Source organism: Panthera onca, chromosome E2 (assembly GCF_046562875.1).
Source record: "Panthera onca isolate mPanOnc1 chromosome E2, mPanOnc1 haplotype 2, whole genome shotgun sequence".
Lineage (NCBI taxonomy): Eukaryota > Metazoa > Chordata > Mammalia > Carnivora > Felidae > Panthera > Panthera onca.
The window spans coordinates 20265495-20289542 of record NC_138353.1 but is presented as its reverse complement, the minus strand read 5'-3'; the positions used below and the strand labels follow the sequence as shown (position 1 = coordinate 20289542).

Sequence of the window (24048 nt, the reverse complement as noted above, 5' to 3'; positions counted from 1 at the left end):
CTAGAAAGACACCTCAGAAGCCAAGCTAGAGGCAAAAGTTTTTACCTTTGAGGATCTGAGACTGGGTTGTGTAGGAGTGGACCAAGAATAGTTGCCTCCCTATATACCACTGACATTAAAAAAAAAAAAAAAAAAAAAAAAAAAAAATATATATATATATATATATATATATATTTTTTTAGGACACTGTGAACAAGAAAAAATAAGAACACTGAATACACTATATTTGGGATGCAATCAAAACTTCGCCCACAAATTCATTCCTTTAACGTTTTTATTATTAAAAAAACAATAAAAATAAACAATAGAGCACTGAAGGAACCAGAGAGAATATAACAATGAAAATCTTAAAAAGAGGTAGAAATAAATATAAAAATAGAATGTAATCAATTGCAAAAGAATACTGATAAATGTGATTTTTTTGTGGAAAAAAAAGCAGCGAAATATTAAAATGGCTAGAAAGTATAATCGAGAAAAATAATGTAAACAGACACATCAACAATCCCTAAAGGGATGGAACCACAGACACAGATGTGACAGCCATACATTTTTAAAATGTGAAGCCCTGAATGAATGGTTCTCTAGAAATTAAAATTATCTTGAGCAGAAACAGAAAACTTGAGCAGGCTGATGACCCTAGAAGAAAATGAAAAGCTGCCAAAATGATATATTTAAAAGAGGGGCCTGACTCAGATCTTTTTATGGAGAATTGTTTCACTTCTGCTCTCCAGTTGTCACATAACTACAGAAGGAAGTTATCGTAATTCTGTGATGTGTTTTTTCAAACTTTAAATATCTGATCCATGGGGAATGCATTTAGATTTAAGGAATGAGGTGAGGATCCCTATCAGTTGATTCTGGTTTCCTCATTTCCTCGTGGGTGAGGGCCACTCAGGCACCAGCCCAGCTAGGGCCACGTCCTCTCTAGCCCTGATAAGTGAGTAGCTCACAGATGGTCCACAAAGGGTCTCCATTGTGACTCCCTCAAAACTCCAGACTACCATGTTTATAAACTATCCCTCTTACATCTTTTTCTTAAAGTTTATTTATTTATTTTGAGAGAGAGAGAAAGAGAGCACTAGGGGAGGGGCAGAGAGAGAGGGAGAGAGAATCCCAAGCAGGCTCTGCACGGTCAGCACAGAGTGGCTCGAACTCAAGAACCATGAGATCATGACCTGAGCCAAAATCAAGAGTCAGAAGCTTAACCAACTAAGCCACCCAGGTGTCCCAAATCTTTTTTCTTTTTAAGATTTTATATTTAAGTTATCTCTACACCCAATGTGGGGCTCAAACTCACAATCCCCACACTCTACCGACTGGGACAGCCAGGCACCCCTTTCCCCCCTTAAATCATGCTTGCTTACATATTAGAGAAGAGGATCATTAATGTTGAAATTCAAAATGTCTAATAAATGTCTAATTCAAAAGACAGATTCTCTGTACCTAAATTGAAATATTTATACGCTAATAATATTTACAGCAGCATTATTCACAATATCCCCAAAGTGGAAACAACCCAAGTGTCCACTGGCAGATGAGTGGGTGAACAAAATATGGTGTGTGTGTGTGTGTGTGTGTGTGTGTGTATAATGGAATTTTTTTCAGCCCTAAGAAGTAAGGAAATTCTAACACACCACAGGCTACAAATGGATGAACCCTGAACACAGAATGCTAAGTGAAGTGGAAAGAGAAATACTCTAAGATTCCACTTACCTAAGGTAGTCAAAATCTTAAGATAGAAGGTAGAAATTGGGGAGTTGTTATTGAATGGGTATAGTTTCAGTTTTACTAGACGAAAGGAGTTCTAGAGATTAGGTGCACAACAATGTTAATGTATTTAACATTACTGAACCAAATAATGGTTAAAATGGTAAATGTTATAGTTTGTCACAACTGAAAAAAACAGCAAGTGGATAACCCCGGGGGGTTAGGGACTGAGCATTACACCGCCTCCCCCTCCACACACAAAGCTTCTATTCTAAAGGCCACCTGCCAGGGAGTTCACCCAGCATATCTGCCCCCGAAAGTTCTCCCACAGGCCCTTGTGTGCCTGTGGAGTGGGGGTGGGTGGGAGTGTCTATGGGGGTAGGAGGGGGCGTCTGGGTGAGGTGGGGAGGTCTTTGGGGACTGGGGTGGTGTCTATGCGGGCCAGGCTGGGGTAGGGTGAGGGGTAGTGGTCTAGAAGTTTACACAACGCCCCACACCCCAGCTCCAACCTCTGAGCAAAGGCCTGTCTGGGCCAAGTGGGCTGAGTCTCGTTGTCCAAGTTTGCTTTCACTTGGCTTAATGGCCCAGTGGCAGGGACTTTGTCCCCAACTCCCCGACCCCCGACTCATTTTAAGTGTACAATTCAGGGTCTTTTTAGCAAATGCAAGAGTGGTGCGACCATCACTGCAATCCAGTTTTAGAACTTTCCCGCAGCCCACGTGGCTTTTCTGAGCCCCTGCGTTCTCAACTGTAAATGGAAATAGCATGAGCCTAGCACGGATCGGCCACCAGCAGAGTTTACATACTATTATTATGCTTGTTGATGACTGCCCTTTTGTAGACTACTATCCTTTTCCTCTGGCAGTGCGGTCACAGCCCGCCGTGAGCAGCGCGTCCAGCGTGGGCGGGGAGGTGGGATTCGCGAAGATTTGCGTGGGGTTATGCCCTAACGCCGCGGGGCACCCTACCGCCCGCGATCGAGCAATCGGGCCTCTCCCGGCGCTCTGGCTGCGGCTGGCGGCGCGGCTCCGGGCTGGATTGGTGATGCCTGGGCGCTGCGGGCGCCTGCGCAGTGGGGAGGGTCGCCCTCGCGCCCGGGCGCCGCTGGAGAGTCCTCGGAGCTTGGCTGCGGCTGCTCGACTCAGAACCGCCGCACCATGGCGGAGGAGGAGCTGGAGGCGCTGAGGAAGCAGAGGCTGGCGGAGCTGCAGGCGAAGCACGGGGTGAGCGCCCCCGCCCGGCCCGTTCCTGGCGGGCACCGCCCTCGCCCGGGGTGGAGGGCGCGGCCCCAGGCGGAGGTTCAGGCACCGCGGCTGGAGCTCGCCCCGCGCGGGCCCAGGACCCCGTCGCTGGCCCCCGAGGCCGGCCTGGGCCCCTCTCCGGGCGCGTGGGCGCTGGGCCGCGGAGGCCGACCGCGTGCGGCCCCCGGGCGGGCAGGCGCTGGGCCTCGCCGGGCCGGCGTCTCTCCAGGACAAAGTGCTCAGCTCCTCGGTTATCTCCGTCCCCTTAGCTTTCTGGCCGAATTGTTTCCTAAAATTAGGGTGTTCCGACCCAAGTAGTCAACATTGTGTGAGGGTCTGCTGTGTGCGAGGTGCTGCGGGTACAGTGGGGAACATCCTCTCTGGCGGAGTTGCGGGTCCCGGGGAGGAGCCACGCGCTCAACACTAATTCCGTAGATAAAGTGCTCAAGTTAAAGACTGCCGAGGGACCACCGTGATAGGGCTGGAGCGGGAAGGTCTCCAAGGAAGCGCCCTTTGAATCCGCGTCCCCAATACCGAAGCAAATATCATGACCTCTTAAACTCCGGTTTCGTAGGACAGGGACTCCCCTCCCTCATGGTTGTTTGTATTTAAAACATTCTACTAGATTGTGATTTTAGAAGCTTGTCAAAACATTGTAGTAAGTGGAAACTATCCTATTGATTTCCGTGAGGCCCAGCTTTTAGTTATTTGGTGATAATTTGATTCTTACCGCTGCTGGAACCTATTAGGTATCAGAAACAAGAAAGTAGTTCCTACTTTCTTCTTAAGTGAAATTGACTAAAAGATACAATTTTTACCCCCCCCCCCCCCCCCCCCCCAGGATCCTGGCGATGCAGCACAACAGGAAGCAAAGCACAGGTATGGGCTGGAATTCTGAACTTTTTGAAGGATGGTTCAAAATGGTAAAAAACCACCAAATGGTTTTTAAAATTTAGTTATTATATTATTACTTTTTTTTTTTTTTAAGTAATCACTATACCCATGGTGGGGCTCACACTCAAAACCTGAGATCTAGAGTTGCATGCCCTGGGGCGCCTGGGTGGCTCTGTCTCTGAGCATCTGACTTGACTCCGGACTCCGGGGTTCTGTCAGCAGGAGCGCGCTTCAGATCTTCTGTTGCCCTCTCTCTCTGCCCCTTCCCCACTTGTGCTCCCGTTCTCTTTCTCAAAAATAAACGTTTAAAAGAAAAAAAGTCACATGCTCTTCCAGCTGAGCCAGCCCAGGCACCCCTAGTTTAGTTATTTAATAGATGTGTCCATCTTAAAGTTTTTCCTGGCATAGAGATTTTTCCCATAAATAATCAGGGTATTTTCATTATTAATTTGCTAATTAAAGAAAGGTGTATGGAACTCTGCATACTTCCCTTGTAATTGCTGGTTGATGTTGCTTCTCTGCTAAACTGTGATTACCTTAAAAATGAGCCTAATAATAGGGCTACCTCATGGGGATGTTGTAAGGATTACGTAGGTACAGTGCTTCACATTTAGTAAATTTCTCTGCACATTAACTGTTAAACTCCTCTTATTTTATCCCAGCACGTGGCTGGGCACCTCACACATAGCAGATTTAGTGAATGAACACCCAGTTACTTCACCATGCTACCTTTTTTTCCTAACGGTGATTTAAACACACACACACACACACACACACATTTACCGTAATAAATATTTTTAAGTGTGCAGCTCATTCGTGTTTACTGTAGTGTTATTATTATGCAACAGATCTCTAGAACCTTTTCATCTTGCAAGATGGAAACTCCGTACCTGTTGAACAGCATTTTCCCCTCTCCCCATCATGCTGCCATTGAACTCATTCATTCATTCAGCAAGTATTTATTGACCACCAGGTCCGAATCAGGCACTGTGCTGGGTCTAGAGAAATTGGCAAGGCAGAAAAGGTTCTGTCCCTCTGGGGCTTATTAGTGGGAGAAGAATGGTGCTGAGAAGAAAATAAAACTACGACGTGAATTTCATTGATTGTAAGACATGTATTTTTTCACATTTAACAGAAGTTAGATCTGTCTCATAATGGATCACACTTGTCCGGGATTCTTCCAGAGAGGATTTATTTTTGCTTCTGCCATAACTTGGGTACATTTCTAACCTGAGACCTTTTAAAATTAAATTCTGTGCTTGAGGGGCATCTGGGTGGCTCAGTCAGTTGACCGTCTGACTCTTGATTTTTCTCAGGTCGTGATCTCGTGGTTTGAGGGTTCGAGCCCCTTGTCATGCTCCGCACTAGCAGTGTGGAGCCTGCTTGGGATTCTCTCTTTCTGCCCCTCCCCGCCCCTCCCGGCCCCTCCCCTACTCTCTTGCTCTCTCTCAAAATAAATAAATAAACTTAAAAAAAATTCTGTGCTTGAGATTTCACTCACCCCCAAGCAGTGTAAATTCAGACAGAAAACCTGTAAGACTAAAGCTTGAAGTTCAGACTCTGACAGGAACTTCTTTCTTCCTTCACTCGGGACCAAGGCTGATGGCATGCATCCTTTCTGTCCCTCTCTGCATGGTGGGTTTATTTTTTGTTTACCTTGTACTGTGGGTGTTACTCTTTGATACCCAGCTTTGAGTAGGGATCTCTTATTAGACTCGCCCATTTTGTTCTTAGAGGTACGTAAACTATGGCGCATCTTACAATTGATGGCATTCTTTGACTCAGTGAAATCTAGTCCCGGTAAATAGCAAGGTTGAAGTACTCGGGGGCAATAAGGAAATGGCCTGTGGAGGTGGGCTGTGCGCCGCCGCCGTGTGCTTAGCCACCTCAGCTGGGGGTGGCCCGTAGGCACAGCCAGCCCCGGCTCCCCTTCTGATTCAGCCGGAGGATCTGCTTTTGTCTGTGTTGTGTAGTAAGTTCCCTAAAGGATTTCATTTGGGAAAAACTTTTTTTTTTTTTTTTTGCTGCTTAAAGTTCGAAACCACTGTCCTGAGACCTAGTTCCCACTTGAATCGGTAGAAAGATGCAAGGATGGTTGCAAGGTTATAATTTCACTCGCCCTCCCCACTCAAAAAGTGGAACTGAGAGTCTTGAACCATGGGGTCTGGTTCCAGCTTGGCCAGGTTTACCTGTGTCCCCGTAACATAGCCTTCCCAGGTCTCAGCTTCATCTCTAAGAAAAATCACAGATTAATCATTTGGTCCTTTAATTGCCTGGAATCTTAACTACCAATTTCTAGAACCTGTCACACACCGGGTACTTTATGTATGTTGGTAATAGTGGCGGAACTAAAACCCCACCCTGAATGATGAAAATCTAAAGTTTTACCTTTCAACCTGGTAGGTTGGTACCCACATAAAATAAAGCTAACTTTTGAGGGCGGGCCTGGACTCCTACTTGAGTATGGGAACTGCTGCCCGCGCGGCGCCTGCCATAGCGCAGTCTGTGTGCGCGGCAGGCTTCCATCTTGGGAAACACGGGAGTTGTGTTTTCAGTAGGAATGCTGACAGCATGGGTTCTAATTGTGCTGATCTGTTTGTGTCGTAGGGAAGCAGAAATGAGAAACAGTATCTTAGCCCAAGTCCTGGATCAGTCAGCCCGGGCCCGCCGTAAGCATCTTTAGTTTCCTCTAACTTATTTCCGTAAAATGGACCTGAGCTACTGGAATAGGGCAAGGGATCTAGGATATCGTTGCTGTCTCTGGGTTAAATATTTGTTTAACGTAAAAACGTGATGCAGATAAAGTTGTAAGAAATGTGAAGTTAATAAACCTAAAGAAATGTAATTAAACCGTTGCTGAAAATACCAGCTCAGTTCTCGCTTACCAAAGAGATGATCTCCAAGTGCATTTTAGGTCAAATTTATAGGAAACCACTCTTTAATCGAGTCAATCACAAAATGTTGCTGGTAGTTTATGTGGGTGATGGGGATTTGGGAGGTTTATTGTCTCTGTTTTAGTGTATGTTCATAATTTTTCACAGTAAATTCCGAAACATATAGAAAAAACTAATAAGCCAATTCAAATGAGCTAGTATCTTTTGTATTGTAACTTGAAGCCCGGCTTAGAAGAGGCAGGTTTCTTAGATGGATCAACAATTATATATGTGTGGTCATACAGAAATTGCTTTCCATTTAAGTGGAAATCATTAAAAAATGATAGTAATAAAAACAAAAGACCTCAGGCTTAGAATCTGAGGACCCAAGTTGAATCTTGGCTCTCCCACTACCTCTGTGTGGTGTTGACTGAGATTGACATGGCTGCACTTGAGTTTCCTCATTTTTAAGACGGGCTGTTGTACAATCTGCCCTACCTGCCTACTTTGCTAGTCTCAAAACACAGGTCTGTGAAGTGCTTTGGAAATGTTGGTGAATAGTTGTAAGTTCTCTAAGTGTGCATTTAGTTTTGACTCCTTCTTTTTCTTTTTAGTAAGTAACTTAGCACTTGTAAAGCCTGAAAAAACTAAAGCAGTAGAGAATTACCTCATACAGATGGCAAGATACGGGCAACTAAGTGGGAAGGTAAGCTTGGACTGTCTTGAGGCCATTTTGCCTGTTGTTATTGACTTCATCAAAACATATCTTCAAAAGGTCAGTTTCATCTTCTGGTTCAGAAGTTCTTGTTGACTATTTCAGTGAAGCAATTTATAAAGGAGAGAATACTTGTGTCTACCGTAAATCCTAAAAGATAACTAATTGCCTTTCCTAAAATCCTCTGCTGCCTTCCTTTATGACGCTGCTATGGAACCTTGATTTGTGTGTGTGACCCAGGGACTGTTAGGGTCAGCATCTAATTGCTTCTACACTGGAAACAGGTTTGTCAATGATACCAAATAAAATACTACCCATGTACGTAGAAGTTAAGCGTGTTTTGCAAAGGAGGAGGTGCTGAAATTCCTGGTTATTATGTGCGTGGCTGTGATGCCCTGATGAGCTCTGGTGAGCCTGACCTTCCTTCAAGATCCTTCCTTCAAGATCCTTCCTTCAAGATGAGCCCCACCTGCACTGGAAGCTGGCTGTTGCCTCCACAGCCTGCGGGGCTCAGGCCTGCGCTTGAACCCCTTACACTAAGAGCGTGTGTGGAAGAGACAATGACTGTTCATCTATTTTGAGTGACTTCTCTCCTTCATTTAAGCTCTTCAAGAGCAGAGGCTGTGCGTCTCCAGCACAGGTATAGGGGGTTGTCATTGTCTGTCAGTGGTGCTAAAGGTGTTCTTAAGTACTCTTAACGTGGAATTTTCCTGAGAGAGCTAATCGATGGACACCTTCCCCTCTCCTCAAATGAGGCTAGCAGAGCAAACTTGATTTGGAACTTAAACCAGTAGTTAGAACCTCCTGTCTTGCCTCTCCTTCCTTGCCTCTTGACCTCTGCCCCCGTGCCCCCAGAAAGATGAAAACCATTCAATCTGCTGAGGTATAAACTCTTTGTTTAAAAAAAGTACTGTTTTTCTTTCTGGTTATCCTAGGTATCAGAACAAGGTTTAATAGAAATCCTTGAAAAAGTAAGCCAACAAACAGAAAAGAAAACCACAGTTAAAGTAAGTTTCCCCAAATGCGCATGGCAAAAGAAAAAGATTTTAATGATAAGTGTTAAATATCCTGTATTTATCTACTGTATCAAAACATGTTTCAGCCCATAAACATTTTCCATTTGTAACAGGTGAAAATTTGGGGAGAAGGGCTGCACTTGTTGAGGGGTCTAATTATTAAGGCTCTTTTGTTCCCCCCACCCCAATCGATACAAAACCCTAAGTTGTTTCAAAGGTCTAATGTCTTGCAGTAGTAGACCTTGTTCTTGTCAGAAAGTCTGAGTTCTGCTTTATTAAACCTGTTATGACACTCCTTTACTTTCCCCCCAGTTCAACAGAAGAAAAGTCATGGACTCTGATGAAGAGGATGATTATTGAGTTTAAGATGTTTAGAGACTGGAACTTGATGGAACAGTTCTAGGACAGATAACACTTGGTGGAAGTAAAGATCTGATTGTTTACTTTGTTTATTGTCTATATGCCTTTTAAAAAAATAAACTTGTTATGCAAAATAAAACAATTTGGGCAAAGTTTTTTTTGTACCATAGCCGAATGAACAGATCTGCGTTTGGAATTTTTTCTTTCATACCAAAAGTTTATAAACGTGTAGCAGCATGAATATATTCTTTGTAACTGTGACATTAGTGTTAGGAAAATGGCCTTTGCAGACATAGACGCTGGCTTACTCTTCAGTGAGAAGGAAATAGCATCCAGTAACATGGTAGTTAAAACCCATGGATTGAGAGGGATCAACTTTTAATGTTTAACATCTAATATTTCCAAAATCTAGGCTCTGAAACCAGGTACACTATTTTTCTTCCTGAAGATAATCTGTATGTTTAAGGTAAGGAAATTCCTCACTTTGGTTTCATTTATAACCTACTTTTCAAAGGCACTGAGACTATATTATCTTAACAAATATTACCCCAATCCAAGACAGTGGTACTTGCATTGCAGAAAATTACCAAAATAACTAGGAGACACTGATAGTAATACTGGAACGATAACCAACATGTTTGAAACTAAGTGCCTTCTAACTTTAGCAATTAAACATTTTGGTAGAATTGTTGGAGTTCTTCACCGATAAAATTGCAGGTAATCGAAAGCACATGTCATCTATTGTGCTTTCCTCCCACTAGATTTTGAAACCTTTACTCATAAATTTACTTCTCAAGTGAGCTATTTGGTGTAACCTTTTAGAGGCCTCAGCCCAGGAGTAAGTTCATAACATTTAATATGAAGGGAATAGGATTGGTGACAGGAAAGTAACAGGAAAAATGGTTTAGAATCCCAATCTCTCTAATGAGCATACTGCTGATCTATATCTAAACTGTGTATTTGAGATGTTACTCATTTGGGGACTTGAAATTTGGAACTGTGGCCAATAAAGTCCGTGTTGGAGCATCTAGCATTCCTGAATAAACAAACTAATGAGTAGAACTTTTGACATCAAAATTTTTTAAAAGGAACAGAATTAGAGTCAAATAGAAGTTTTGCTCAGGGATTTTGGCGGGGGGGGGGGGGGGAAGAGAAAAAGCACATCCCAGTTATAGGTAAACTTTGCTTTAGGTCTTATTTACATAAAAATGCTGGAAGGAGACTAGATGATTCTCTGCAAGTTTTGTTACATGCTTCCTCCTACAGAATAACCACTGTCCTGACGGCATCTGTCCTGTCCTCGAAGGACACTTGAGGATGGAAAGTGGTTCTGTACACAAGGATAAAAGTTCTGCAAGGCAGCCTAGGAAATGGGGCGTGGTTATTCTAAGCTTTCTAATTTAATTGACAATACTTTGAATTCAAAGCATTCTCACACAGTATAGAAATTGGGGCATTACCAATTTCTGAGTGGTCAAATGAAGTTTTAAGTGGGAAAGAATTGGAGAAAAACAAGTTTTAAAAAATAATTGAGGTAGTCACTTCAGACAGCTCACCCTGCTAATCGCAGAGTAGCTCAGGAAGAAGCTTCTCCCCTAAAATCGACCATCTCATTCAAGGTACTTGCATCTCCAGAAGACACACCGCACTGGAAACTGCCAGTTCAGATGACAGCACCAAGCAGGCCGTGACCCCAGATCTGATAGTGCCAGCAAATCACCCTTCTTTCTCTGAACCTATTTCAACATTTGACAATTCTACCAGTCGGGGCGACCGTTAGAATTAAATAGTTTCCAAAATTCTATCGTACCACCCAGAAAATGAGGGGATATCAAATGCGTGTATTTGCAGCTTGGCTGACAAACTGCACAGGACACGATTTCTTAACTAGGAGGGCAGCACACCGCGACTTACGTCAGTGAGGTCATTTTGTTTAATACTGTGGAAAAGGAGGAAAAATAAACCTGAATAAAGAAATTCGCAAAGCAACAGTGCTTATTTCCTGTTGGGGCTAAAAAGCTCTATTGCATTCACTTCTGTTCTGGTTTTTTAAAAAATTAAAACCTTTTTCTGGGCATTGCACCTGCTAGCCTCAGTCAGTCCTAGGGAGGCGAACGGGTGAGGGTCTGCTCTGAATGATCCAGTTTACATATTTCAGTGAGAAGTGTGTATCCATCCAATGGGGGAAGATCTTTCCATACACAAAGCACACGTTTATAGCGGAGAGGATGAGAAACACACATCTCTCCAGAGCAAAAGACCAACTAAAGAAGTGTACCATGACACGCTCAAGAATCATAGAGTTTACTGTTTTCTTTCCCATCATTTGGCACAGATCCAAGGCACATTAGAAAATTAGAAATCATAAATTACTTTGTAGAAAAATAATCAGTCCCTCCCTTCTATACATACACAAGTATTTCCAAGAACATGCACAAAACCATGTCCCTATTACAAAGTTATTTGAAAATGTACTCAGGACAAACCCATGTTTGCAGCTGTAGGCCAATTAGTAACATAAAAAAATAAGTATAATCTATAGAAATTTATAAAAAGGAATAAATGGCAATAAATTCTAACCGAAAGTAACTCTGACCTGGTTTGTGCTGTAAGTTTTGAATCTGAATCAAAAGACTAAGGAAAGATGTGCCAAATCTCTCTAGCTCAGGAACCATCCGGCAGGTGTGACATCCAAGGGAGGTTTTTAACGGGAGGGGAGGTTTCGAGAGACACTGATACGGGTGCGTATGTGCGGTGACCAAACACCTGTACTTACTTTGTTGGAAGAAAAATTATACCCAACCTTCCCCACATACATAGTGCAGAACAGGTCATAAATGTCCTTTTCACTAAAATGAATGCCACACTGGCACGGGGACATCTTTGGGCTCGAGTGCTGCTTTGCAAAGGAATATCTTCCAGGCCCTCTTTTCTCCAGGCCAGCGCGTCCCGTCCGCCCGGTCTCCACGGTGCCCTGGAGCCCACGCTGCTTCTCCACAGCCTATCCCAGAGGGCAGGGTTCTTTAGCCGGTGGTTTGCTAATCTGTACACACGGCAGAGGTTAGCACCTTGCAGTGGGAGGACAGAACCCGGTGATGAAAGCCATCGCTGAAGCCAGGTGGCGGGCTGCTTCAGAAGAAGCCCACACCCGGTCTCGGGGATCGGGACACCACTGGAAACTGTGTGTATTCCTTTTCCAGTGCATTCATGAGCTCCGAAGAGGAGAGAGATGGTGGTGGTTTTCTTTGTTGCATTCTTTCCCTCGGCCACAGAAAAGCTTTCGGGAACTTTCTGCTTTACTCTCAAACCAAACGCAAAGTACAGGTCAGTTCTCAGCTGGGTTCCTGCTCGGCACCTTCTTGTTGAGGACTCACCTCCTGGCAGCCGACTTAACAAACGCTTGCCGCTGTTAAGACTGGGAAGTAATAGCAGCCTCTCGGGGAGCAGCTGGGTCTCCGGCGGTCCCGGGGCTCTTGGCTGCAACCGTGTCCTCGACGGTGTGTCTGCGCAGCATCCGCCGGCTCGCAGGAACGCTTTGTTTCAGCCCGGGCCTCTCGGGCTGACTGCTGCTTCCTCTGCCTGCAGTCTCAGGTCCGCCCTGGTCTGGCGGGCTGTTCTGCTCCCGTGTAACCTTTTGCCTCCCTGGCTGAAGAAACGGTACAATTCAAGCAGTTCGTTCACACTGCGTGTAAAACAAGAACCACACAAGAACGGCATCCTTGGGTGCTTCTGTGTGTCACCCAACAAGGTCGCTACTTTCTGGGCATAACTTCAGCTCTGACATCCCTGTGGGACAGCATGGGTGCCACTGATACTCTCTGTGTGTCAGACGCAACGTCAGGGCTCTACCTGATCTCACATCTAATCTTTATAACAAGTACGCCCTGATGGCTACACCGTGCACGGCTGAGGCACAGGGTCAGCAAGTGGAAGCAACCTGCCTAAGTCCCCGTCGCTCACAGGGGAAGAGCTGGCAGCCGACTGAACCCAAGCAGATTTCAGTTTGTGGGTTTCCCACGCAGCGGCGGGACGGTCCGTCAGCAAGTCACGGAAGATTGCGTCGGAGGCCGAAATCGGCCAGGTTGACAAAAATCACTTCAGTTCTCTAAAGCAAAGACTTAGCGCCTGCGCAGACGTGCTTCGACAAGCCTGTGCCACCGCACGTGCTGGCAAGTGTACCCATCCGCAGTCATACTGCCAGGAGCAGGCAGGAAAGTCAGGTTTCTGGGAAGAGGCACCATTGCACCACCGCACCCAAAGCAGCCTCCCTTTTGTAACTGAGTGAGGGAACAGGCTGTCGGAAGGCGGCCACACGCGGATCTGTCCACGTGAGCAGCTTCCGACCGTATTCGGAGAAGGGTTTTGTTGAACCCATCCGGACACAAACTTGGTTTCTTCCTGACATCGGTGATTCACACGCTAGCGAATCCTAGATGGCGTAACCCGAGCCATCTCACTGAGCACACACGCCACAAGCTGCAGGGGCTCTCCGCGCCCACCCCTGTTCCCACTGTCCCCTCGCTCTCCTTTCTCAGTAAACGAAGTCTGTGCCCTTGGCTGTGCCGCTAACGAACTCATCTTAGTTGTTACTGACTCTTGAAAAGAAGGGGATCGTGACATGAGAAACGTGTTCACCACGGGTTCGTTTTGGAAAAGCCAGGCTTTAAGAATACAATGAGGGGCGCCTGGGTGGCTCAGTCGGTTAAGTGTCCGACTCTCGGTCTCGGCTCAGGTCATGATCTCACAGTTTGTGGGATCGAGCCCCCTGTCGGGCTCTGCACTGATGGTGTGGAGCCTGCTTTAGATTCTCCCTCTCCCCCTCTCTCTGCGCCTCCCCTGCTAGCTCTCTCTCAAAAATAAATTAAAAACAAAAAAAGAAATATGATGATAAGCCAGCGTTTCATGACTCACCTCATGCAAACAGTCTTCAGTAAAATTAGGGACACTTCTCTCCCTCGCCATAATCTCCCTTGAAGTCCTTCCCCTGAAACCCAAACCAAAGTGACATCAGTGTTTGGGACAGTGGTGTCGAACACTCTGGTTGGCCACAAGGTGGCAGCATTTGACGAGCGCAGATTTTTCTGTAACCCATCAAAGGGGCACATACCTGGCTTTAGTTGTAAGTAAAAGTCGGGTCACAGCCCAGAAATCAACGCAAATTTTATACTCACTTAAACTGACCACCTGAGTGGACAAAGTAAAACTGTCTTGTAAAAGGTTCATCTGGTAGATCATACATTTTTGAGTTCCCTGTAGATAAAAAAGGATAAACATTTGAGAACTTCTGAAGTAGTTTTAAGGATTTTTAAAGTTGTAGCACAGATGCAACCTTTCAATTTTCTTAGCTTAACAAAATTGAGAAAATTACACACTGCATTTGCTTAAAGAGACATATTAGTAGCTAGCTATTTATTATTACCGGTAAGCCCCCATGGAAAAGAAGAAAGAGCATCCTTATTAACACACAGGACACTTTGTGAGACAGACTCAGGATTATCCAGACATGGAAATGGGTTTACTCACATTATTACACTACAAACTATACTGTAATTTTCAACAAGAATAGAGGGGCGCCTAGCTGGCTCAGTTAGTACAGCGAGTGAATCTTGATCTCAGGGCTGTGACTTTGAGCCCCATGTTGGGTACAGAAATTACTTTAAAAACAATAAAACCTGAGGCACGTGGGTGGCTCAGTCAGTTGAGCATCCGACTTCGTCTCAGGTCATGATTTCACAGTTTGTGGGTTTAAGTCCCACGTCAGGCTCTGTGCTGACAGCTCAGAGCCTGGAGCCTGCTTCGGATTCTGTGTCTCCCTCTCCCCCTCCCCCTCCCCCACTCATGCTCTGTCTCTGTCTCTCTGTCTCTCTCAAAAATAAACATTAAAAAAAATTATAAAATAAAATCTTTAAAAAAATAAAAGTAAAGAGTAGAACATGGGACCTACCTAGACCATAACAACTGGAAAAAAAAAAAATACTTCAGCCCCACCCATGATTGGCAACTACTGTTCTAATTACCAATAAATTCTGTATACGTGCAAATTAAAAACAAACAAACAAAAAACCTTTAAAGTTAGCAGGAAACACAGCCCCAGAGGTCCAGGAAATGCTTTTAAAAAGGCCTGGATTGGGGACAGGCGGCAGGAAAGAATCTCCCGGCGGCTGCTCCTCCTCTCCAGCTGGCGGAGGGGAGGCCCGAGCCTTCAAGGTGAGGCTGAGAGAGGCCACCTCACTTCCGGAGGAAGCATCATCCCGATCAGCCAGAAAATCAGTAGCAAAACAAGCCGACGAGTTAGGCTGTACCGTCCATTTCTTTGGTGCCCATATCCCTGCCCCAGTCACCAGTATGATGACATTCTACATTTAAAATTAAACGAACACCAGCAACTACTCATGGATTCCCAAAGAGGCCCATGCTGAGAATTACAGAGAGAATGTTAAGTTCTTACATTTTTTCCGGATCTTAACAGTAACGTACTCCTTGTGGTCCGTCTCGTCAGCGTCGCCTGACGTGGCCACACAGCTCGGTACCACCTGAAGTAATTCCATTATTTTTGAATTCTACAATTTGAGAGGGAAAAGGTTACAGGAACAGTTTTCATTCTTAGCAGGTTCTTGCTTGCTTTTGATGTAACTGTCCATATTGGTGCGGCCGGACAGAGAAGCAAGGAGCAGCCACAGACGGGACGGTGACGCCACGGAGCCTCGTGCTTCCGGGCAGCCCAGCGCTCGGAGCCCGGCTCCTCCTCTCCCAGGTACTGCTGCTCCGTGCACTGGGTTGCCCATAACGGGCTCTGTTATTGCACAGTTATCATGAGGTCATGGACGGCCCAGCACACAGTGACTACGAGATCAAAAACACTCATCCTTATGATCATCGGAGAAAGTGCTAACTGAAGGTTTAAAATATTTCAATTCCAGGGGTGCCTGGGTGGCTCAGTTGGCTGAGTGGCCAAATTCTGATTTTGGCTCAGGTCATGATCCCAGGGTTGTGGGACTGAAGCCCCACATCAGACTCCGCACTGAGTGTGGAGCCTATTGAGGAGGCTCTCTCTCCCTCTGCCTCCCTCTCCCGCTTGCTCACTCTCGCTCTCTCTCTCTCTCTAAAATAAAAATAAATAATAAATAATAAATAAAACAAAATGTTTCAATTCTGTTAAGAAATGCCACTGAAAATTAATACAATAAGCCCATGAGTACGTTGGGTTTATAGTGACTTTTATGCGACACCAGTGTCATTTAACAGCCTACTGGCTGTCTACCCAGAGTCAAAAATGAAAAGATTCAACAGGAAAACAGGAATAGACAGCTTGCTTCTCCTAGGAGAGGAGAAGAAGCCTTTTCCTCGCCACTGCCCCGTGCCAACACCCACGGCACTGGAAGGAGGGGTGAACTGGTCCCCCCACAGTTCCCCTCGTACCAAAGAGTCTTAGAACTGCCAATTGACCAAACTTTCTCCATTGTGCCATGAACACCACTGCAGGCAGGGTGAGCCCCGAACTTCCCTGTGAGCACATGATGGCTTGTCCCCGGGCCACCCCAGGGCACCGACACCCGCAGTTGCTGGGGGAGCACCTCTACTCAGCCCATGGAAAGCGAGCCCTGAAGGACTGACTCCCAGCTCCCCAAGCAGGACCAGACACCTGACCAGGGGACCAAGGACCAGACATCTGACCACACTGGCCATCTTCTGGCACAGCCACCCAGCCCAGCACGGCGATTCCAAGGTCAGCTATAGCTATTTCAGGTGCGGTGTAACCACAGGGGATCCAGAGGGAGCTGCGAGGGGGCCCCCCGCTCACCTGTTCAGCACAGTCTAGAGCCGTGCACTGCCTCTTGTTCAAGACCTGAACCGATGCCCCGTGAAGGAGAAGCAACTCCACCACAAAGACGTGCTTTTCGATCACAGCCTCGTGCAGCGCCGTGTTGCCCTTGTTGTTACAGACGTTAATGGAGGCCCCGTGCTGGAAGGAGAGACGGTGCGGTCGAAAGGAAGGGCGGGGGCGCCTGGGTGGCTCAGTCGGTTAAGCGTCCGACTTTGGCTCAGGTCATGATCTCACGCTCCACGAGTTCAAGCCCCGCGTCAGGCTCTGGGCTGACAGCTCGGAGCCTGGAGCCTGTTTCAGATTCTGTGTCTCCCTCTCTCTCCGACCCTCCCCCGTTCATGCTCTGTCTCTCTCTGTCTCAAAAATAAATATATATTAAAAAAAAAAAAAAAGAAAAAAAAGAAAGGAAGGGCGGACCACACAGACTCCAGGCGACGTGAAGCCCGCCCCGGACAGGGATCGGCAGCTCACCTGTAACAGCAGCGCCGCGACTTCGTGGTGGCCGTTGGAACAGGCGTAAATGAGCGGTGTGTTTCCGCTTATGTCCTTTTTATCGGGTTTTGCGTTAGAATCCAGGAGATACTTCACCACCTAGCCCAGAGAAGGCAAATTTTTCAACCGTAATTAAATTTGTGGAGAGAGATCCTGTAACTTGATATCCTTTGGACTTTTCTCTAAGTGTATTTAGAAGGCTCTTCCCACACGTGTCTGACTCTTGGGAGGGGACAGACCAACGGAAGTGGGGTCTCCTCTGCCCGGCAATGTGCTAGGCGCGATTTTTCCCGTTTCATGGTTAGACCCACCCTATGGAGGGCCGAATTATTACCCCAGTCTTAAGAGATTAGGAAACTGATGTTCGGAGTGCTATGCTAGGTGCTACGAGAGACATGGAAGGCCTGAGGTGGTTCCTGTCTTTTATTCTTTATTTTTACGCTTTTTTTTTTTAAGTAGGCTCCACGCCCAACATGGAGCTTGAACTCACAACCCCGGGATCAAGAGTCGGAAGTGCCACTGACTGAGCCAGGCGGGCACCCCTATTTATTTTTCGTTATCTTTTTAAGTAAGCTCTATACCCAATATGGGGCTTGAACTCACAGCCCTGAATGAGCCAGCCAGGTGCCCCTGATTCCTGGCCTTTAAAAGCTTACAGGGGCACCTGGGTGGCTCAGTCAGTTAAGCGCCTGACGCAGGATCAGGTCATGATCTCACGGTTCATGGGTTCAAGCCCCGCGTCAGGCTCTGTGCTGACAGCGCGGAGCCTGGAGCCTGCTTTGGGTTCTGTGTGTCCCTCTCTCTCTCTGCCTTTCCCCTGCTCGTGCTCTGTCTCTGTCTCTGTCTCTCTCAAAAATAATGATTAAAAAAATAATAATTAAAAAAATAAAAGCTTATTTTATTTAAGTGGAGCTAGGGTCCCGGGGTGGCTCAGTTGGGTGAGTGATCTCACAGTCCATGAGACTGAGCACCACAACAGGTCCTGTGCTGACAGTGTGGAGCCTGCTTGGGATTCTCTCCCTCTCTCTGCCCCTTCCCCGCTTGCGTACTCTCTCTCTCTCTCAAAATAAATAAATGAACTTTTTTTAAAAAATTAAAAAATTAAAATCTTAGAGTAGAGCTAACAGGGAGACTTTTTTTTTGTTTTTAAATAGATAATTCTCAAAAAGAAATACAGGACTTTGAAAAAGTCAAGCATTTCACAATGGTCTCCTGCACCTCCTCCATAAGGCCATTCTCTATAAAGTACTAAGCTGTTGACACAGACCACGGGCTGTGGGGATGAAAGGTGCTAATCGCAGGCAGAGCCCTCAACGACCCACACCCACACACCAGAGCCAGCTCCTGGTGGGGTGGGAATCAGAACATGGGCCTCCATGCCACTGGGATGTGAATGCCAGCGGTGTGGCGGGGAGGAGGGACGGGGGGAGAGGGTCCTCACCCAGAAGCACCAGAGCTCTGTGTTCTGTTGCTGAGCCATCCTGCCACGTGCCTCTCAGGATCCCAGAGCAGGGAGGAAGGAAGCGTGTCTGTCCTCCGGGCCGGCCCCCAAACCCGCCCCCTGCAGCACTCCCGCCAAGCAGCCTGTGCCCAGGAGCCAGAACCCGTACCTGAAAGTGGCCCTTCTGGCAGGCCAGGTGGAGCGGGACGGCTTGGTTCACATTTCTGGCACCTGCGTTGGCACCGTGCTTCAACAGGAGGGGGACGAGGTCCGCCCGACCGTGCAGGGCAGCCACGTGCAGTGGGGAGAAGCCGTCCTGGTTGGTCACATTCACACCGAGCCCACTGGCAGGGATCTTTGCCAGCTTCTAGTAAAAGCGGAGGATGGAGTCAGAGATGTCATCAGTATTTAAGAAACTGGGCTGAAGGAATTGAAACCAGGCGCCCCCCCCCCCCCCCCACTGTCCCTGTGCAAAATTTGGGGTCACGGTGGGATCCAGAATCAGGTGGCCCACAGGTGAATTCCTACAACTGGAGAAAGGTAAGATATCCCCAAGGAGTAACTTCTATTTTCAAGAGACCAACCCCCCCGAAATGATCCCTTATTTATGCCAAGGCAGTTCAACGGGAAACAGAAAGTCTGTTCAACAAACGGCGCCGAACCACTGGATCCCCACATACGGAGAAAGTGCACATCAGCCCTTACTCCACCACACAAGAACTACAAACGCCTCATAGACCTAGATGGGAGAGCCACGACTGTGTCGTACTTCACTTTCCTGGAGTGAACGCACGAGGAAATCCTTGCAACACCGGGATGAGCAAGGATCTCTTAGGGAAGACACAAAAAGCAAAAACCATAAAGGAAGAGTTCGACAAGCTGGTTTTCGATGGTTCTTCTTGGAAAGACACAATTAAGAAAATGAAGAGGCAAGTCACAGAGTGGGAGAAAATATGTGCGTTATGTAGGTCTGATGAAAGAGGTGCACCCCACCAGAATTTTAAAACAACAGGTTCTTACAACGCAATTGGACAATCCGACGTTAAGAAAAAAAAAAGGCAAAAGATCTGGGGGGAAAAAATCTGTATTTGTATCATGGAGATACTGTGTACTGTGCCGGTGGTTACATGACCACGTGTTTGTCAAGCCTCATAGAGCTGTTTGCTGCTTAGCTCCATCGTTCGTCATTTTTATCACGAAACTACCTTATGAGTCGCAACGGTTTTAAAATCAATCATGCCAATGTAAGAACAATCAACTAGTAATTTCTTCTTGAGAGAGAGAGAGAGAGCGTGCATGCACACAAGCAGGGCAGGGACAGATAAGGAGGGAGAGAGAGGATCCCAAGCAGGCTCCGTGTTGTCAGTGTAGAGACTGATGTAGGGCTCCGTCTCACGAACCGTGAGACCATGACCTGAGCCAAAATCAGGAGTTGGACACTTAATTGATTCAGCCACCCAGGAGCCCCTCAGTCAATAATTAGCAGGACAAACAAGGGGCGCCCGAGTGGCTCAGTTGGTTGAGCGTCCGACTTCAGCTCAGGTCATGATCTCAGGGTTCGTGAGTTTGAGCCCCATGTCGGGCTCTGTGCTGACAGCTCAGAGCCTGGAGTCTGCTTCTGATTCTGTGTCTCCCTCTCTCTCTCGGCCCCTCCCCCTGCTCATGCTCCGTCTCTCTCTCTCTCTCTCTCTCTCTCAAAATAAATAAACATTTTTAAAAAAGGACATTTATAAACGATATAACCGAAAACAAACATTAAATTAAGATATCAAATCATACATTTTGATAATAAAATCATTATGTCAGCGTTTTACATGACTGGCCAAGAATTAAAACTGGTTATCTAGTTCACTTTTTGCTGATTAAGAAGGTTCTCTCTCAGAAAAACTGCATGCAAAGTTAGAGGGGTGAATTTTGCTGCATGTAAATTGTACCTCAAAACTAAAAAACAAACAAATGAAGGAACAGGGAGAAAAAACGCAATGAAATACCACTGCACACCTACGGGAGCGACTACAGTTAAAAAGTCACAAGGATATGGAGTAACCAGAACTCTCACACACCGGTGGCAGAAATGGAAAATGCCATAATCACTCTGGAAAAATAGCAGTTTCTTATGAAGTTACACATGCACTTACTACAAAATCCAGCAATTATAACCTGAGGTCTATACCCAAGTATATGCATATTTATACAAAGACTTGTTCACAAATGTTTACACTAGCTTTCTTCACAAAGCCCAGAGCAGGGAACTACTCAAATGTTCATCAAGGGGTGATTAGATAAATTGTCGTATAGTCAACACTACCCAGCAACAAAATGAAATGAACCGCTGATCCAACATGGATCTCAAAACATTCTGCTGAGTGAAGGAAGCCAGACTCAAAAGAGTGTGTACTGTCTGGTTCCATTCACACTAAATTCTAGAAAATGCCAATGAGCCTGTCATGATGGACAGCAGACCGGTGGTACCTGGGACAGGGGAGGAAGGGGGAAAGCAAGAGTTTCAAAGCAGCCCAAGAAAACCCTCAGAAGTGATGGTCATGTTCTGTATCTTGCTGTAGTAAAGGTTTTTAGGTTTTTTTTTTTAATGTTTATTTATTTTTGAGAGAGAGAGAGAGAGAGAGAGAGAGAGAGAGGGAGAGAAAGAGATGGGTTCAGAGGATCTGAAGCGGGCTGTGCACTGACAGCAGAGAGGCTGATGTGGGGCTCAAACTCATGACCCGTGAGATCATGACCTGAGCCGAAGTCAGATGCTTAACCGACTAAGCCACCCAGGTGCCCCTCAATAAAGGTTTTTTCAACAAACACCCTAAACACACCAGTGGGCTAGAAGATGGTGGGGTCCAGGGGTGGTTAACTAAAGCACAGACGGGGAGCAACTTCCATATAAATGTATTTCTTATGTCTTCTGCGTCCTTTTGAGACATTTCAAAATGAGAAAAAGGTAAGAGGTTTTCAAAAAGCAGAGAACGTAAGATTTTATTCGATAAATCCAGCAGGTATTTTAATGTGTAATTCAGTTTCTTGTTACAACTAGCGAACCATGAGGCGGGGAAGAAGAGAGTGTAGGAAAATGGCAAGAACAGGGACGGATGCAGTAACTGCCTCTAGGCACACACAGTCACTGACCGGGCCTGAAGTATTGTCACCTCACATCGTATTCTCTGAAACACCGCCCGCCTCTTTTATTTTCATAGCAGTCTGTAGAGGGGGAATCATTCTCTGGGCTGTATATATCCAGCAGCATGGGGACAGGACAGAAGTTGCACATTCCCAATGTGCACATGACCCTGCAGCTAGATGAAAAGCTACATGTGAATGAAAGTTTAATCTTTTCAATATCATTGGGTTAAAATAACCCACACTGAAGGGGCACCTGGGGGGCTCAGTCGCTTAGGTATCTGACTGTGGCTCAGGTCATGATCTCACGGTTCGTGAGTTCAAGCCCCGCATCGGGCTCTGTGCTGACAGCTCAGAGCCTGGAGCCTGCTTCAGATTCTGTGTCTCCTTCTCTCTCTGCCCCTCCCCCACTCACACTCTGTCTCTCTTTCTCTCTCTCGAAAATAAACAAACATTAAAAAAGAAAAATTAAAAAAAAATAACCCACAGTGAAGCTTTTTTAAATAAGGCAACATTATCTTATAATACAAAGGACAACACCACTATACATGTTTTGTAGAGTCAAATTAATTTTCTCAGTATAGGACATACACAATCAAGTTAAATAACTAGCACACAAGCGCATACCAGATGCACAATACCATCTACAATTGCTCAAAAGAAGATGAAATATTTAAGTGTACACTTAAGAAAATATGGACAGGATCTCTATGCTAAAAATCACAAAATGATGAAGAAATCGAAGAAGGCCTAAATATTTGGAGAGATATACCATGTTCACGAAAACACAACACAGTAAAGATGTCGTTTCTTCCCGACTTGATCTACAGTTTTAATGCATTTCCTACCAAAATCCTAATAAGATTTTTGGTAGTCATAAACAAACTTATTCTAAAATATATACAGAAAGGCATAGGCCACAGAATAGCTAAAATGATCCTGGCAAAGAAGAGTAAGTTAGGGAGAATCACTCTACCCAATACTGAGACTTCCTATAGCTACAGTAATCAAGACAGTGTGGAACTGATGAAGGGACAGACACACAGATCCACGGAACAGAACACAGAATCCAGAGATAGACCCACAGCATATATTATCTGAGGTAGAACAGCAAGTCTTTGGAGAAAGGATGGTCTTTTCAACAAGGGGTGTGGAACGGGTGGACATCCATAGACAAAAAAGGGAACCTCAACCTAAATCTCACACCTTGTAAAAAATTAGCTCAGGGGTTATGGGAAGCTCAGGGGCAGGGAAACAGGAGGGTGTGGGAAAGGGCAGCACGGGGGGCTCTTCCTGTGGCAAGGGAGCTGGTTAGTACCTTCACTGTGGATGCACAAAGCTATGCGTGTGATCAAAGTGAACACGCATGCACACGTGGGTACAAGCAAAATCGGAGAAATGTGGATAAGATGTGGGGATGGTTTCTACATCTATATCCTAGTTGGGATACTGTTCTATGGCTCTGCAAGCTGTTAGCACTGGGGGAGACTGGGTAAAGGGCACAGGGAATCCTCTGTACTTGGAGGGAGGATCCTCCCACAGGGGGTACCAACTTGAGCAAAGACAGCGGGCCATGGATCTCGAATGCAGCTTCCTCAGGGGACTGGCAGCCAGGTGGACAGACACCCTCAGGCGCGTCTGTTCATGAACTCTTGCCTTGTGACTCGGGGGCCCAGAGAGCAGTTGAAACATTTGAGCACGTGTGCATGTCCCTGCTCACTGCCCTGCTCGTTCAGAAGGCAGGCCGCCCAAGCCAGATCCACCCTGGCGTTGGCTTTTCTCCTCCCGGAACTAAATAACGAATCCCCACCACATCTCAGGGATACCAACTTCCAGCCACTCAGTAACTAGCTGGCTGAGAAGCAGACAACTTTCCTAAGGGGAAAGAGAAGAATCTGCCTCCCCACCCTCACCGCCACCAAGAGAAGCAAGGCCAAACCTTTTGAGCCGGAGCACACTTCGGGCACTGGCACAAGGGGTGACAAAAGTCAACATCTTCTGCACTGACGGTGTCCTCCACCTCGTCCAGGTCCTCCTCTGTCCACTCCAAAAGGTAACGCACCTGGTGAGGCCAGGAAGGAGAACAGGACTTAAGACCCATCCTTGGTTCCTTTACAAGCTACGGTATCTCCCCCTCCCTCCTTCTGTCCCACGTACACACACACACACACACACACACACACACACACACACAGCTGCTCCCAAATCAGGGCCAACACGTCCTCAACCACCACCGTGACCGACACACGACTGGGTTCACAGCACGCAAACCTTTCTCAGTCCTTTTCCCAGCGAACCAGAGAACTCACGCTACCATTTCTCCAGCTTGCGTCAGGCATTCGTTCATCTTAGAAAGGGAAG

At 46.2% G+C, this 24048-nt stretch overlaps 2 protein-coding genes and 1 long non-coding RNA gene across 8 annotated transcripts in view; 1 reads left to right on the top strand and 2 right to left on the bottom strand.

Annotated features, from left to right (window-relative positions):
* Window positions 1-2648, bottom strand: part of LOC144614574 (uncharacterized) — a 53544-nt gene extending 50896 nt beyond the window's left edge. Inside the window, exon 1 of the long non-coding RNA XR_013552408.1 lies at window positions 2514-2648. This is a non-coding gene — a long non-coding RNA (uncharacterized LOC144614574). The remainder of the gene's footprint in view (window positions 1-2513) is intronic.
* Window positions 2649-2759: 111 nt separating this feature from the next.
* On the top strand, window positions 2760-8948 carry PDCD5 (programmed cell death 5). The gene is made up of 6 exons (XM_078438534.1): window positions 2760-2930; window positions 3790-3827; window positions 6450-6511; window positions 7330-7421; window positions 8366-8437; window positions 8759-8948. The coding sequence occupies exons 1-6, from the start codon at window positions 2865-2867 to the stop codon at window positions 8804-8806; spliced, it is 378 nt and encodes a 125-aa protein (XP_078294660.1). The 5' UTR covers window positions 2760-2864; the 3' UTR covers window positions 8807-8948.
* Window positions 8949-11094: 2146 nt separating this feature from the next.
* The window catches only part of ANKRD27 (ankyrin repeat domain 27), a 51893-nt gene continuing 38939 nt past the window's right edge, over window positions 11095-24048 (bottom strand). For 2 of the 6 annotated variants that reach the window (XM_060650886.3, XM_060650888.3), the window contains exons 22-29: window positions 23627-23749; window positions 18734-18931; window positions 17103-17222; window positions 16608-16769; window positions 15255-15366; window positions 13978-14056; window positions 13718-13790; window positions 11095-12452 (exon numbers count right to left, since the gene is read on the bottom strand). In XM_060650886.3, coding sequence (XP_060506869.2) covers window positions 12216-12452; window positions 13718-13790; window positions 13978-14056; window positions 15255-15366; window positions 16608-16769; window positions 17103-17222; window positions 18734-18931; window positions 23627-23749 — 1104 coding nt within the window. In that variant the 3' untranslated portion in view covers window positions 11095-12215. The other 4 variants (XM_060650887.3, XM_060650891.3, XM_060650889.3 and 1 more) reach the window with 4 other exon arrangements.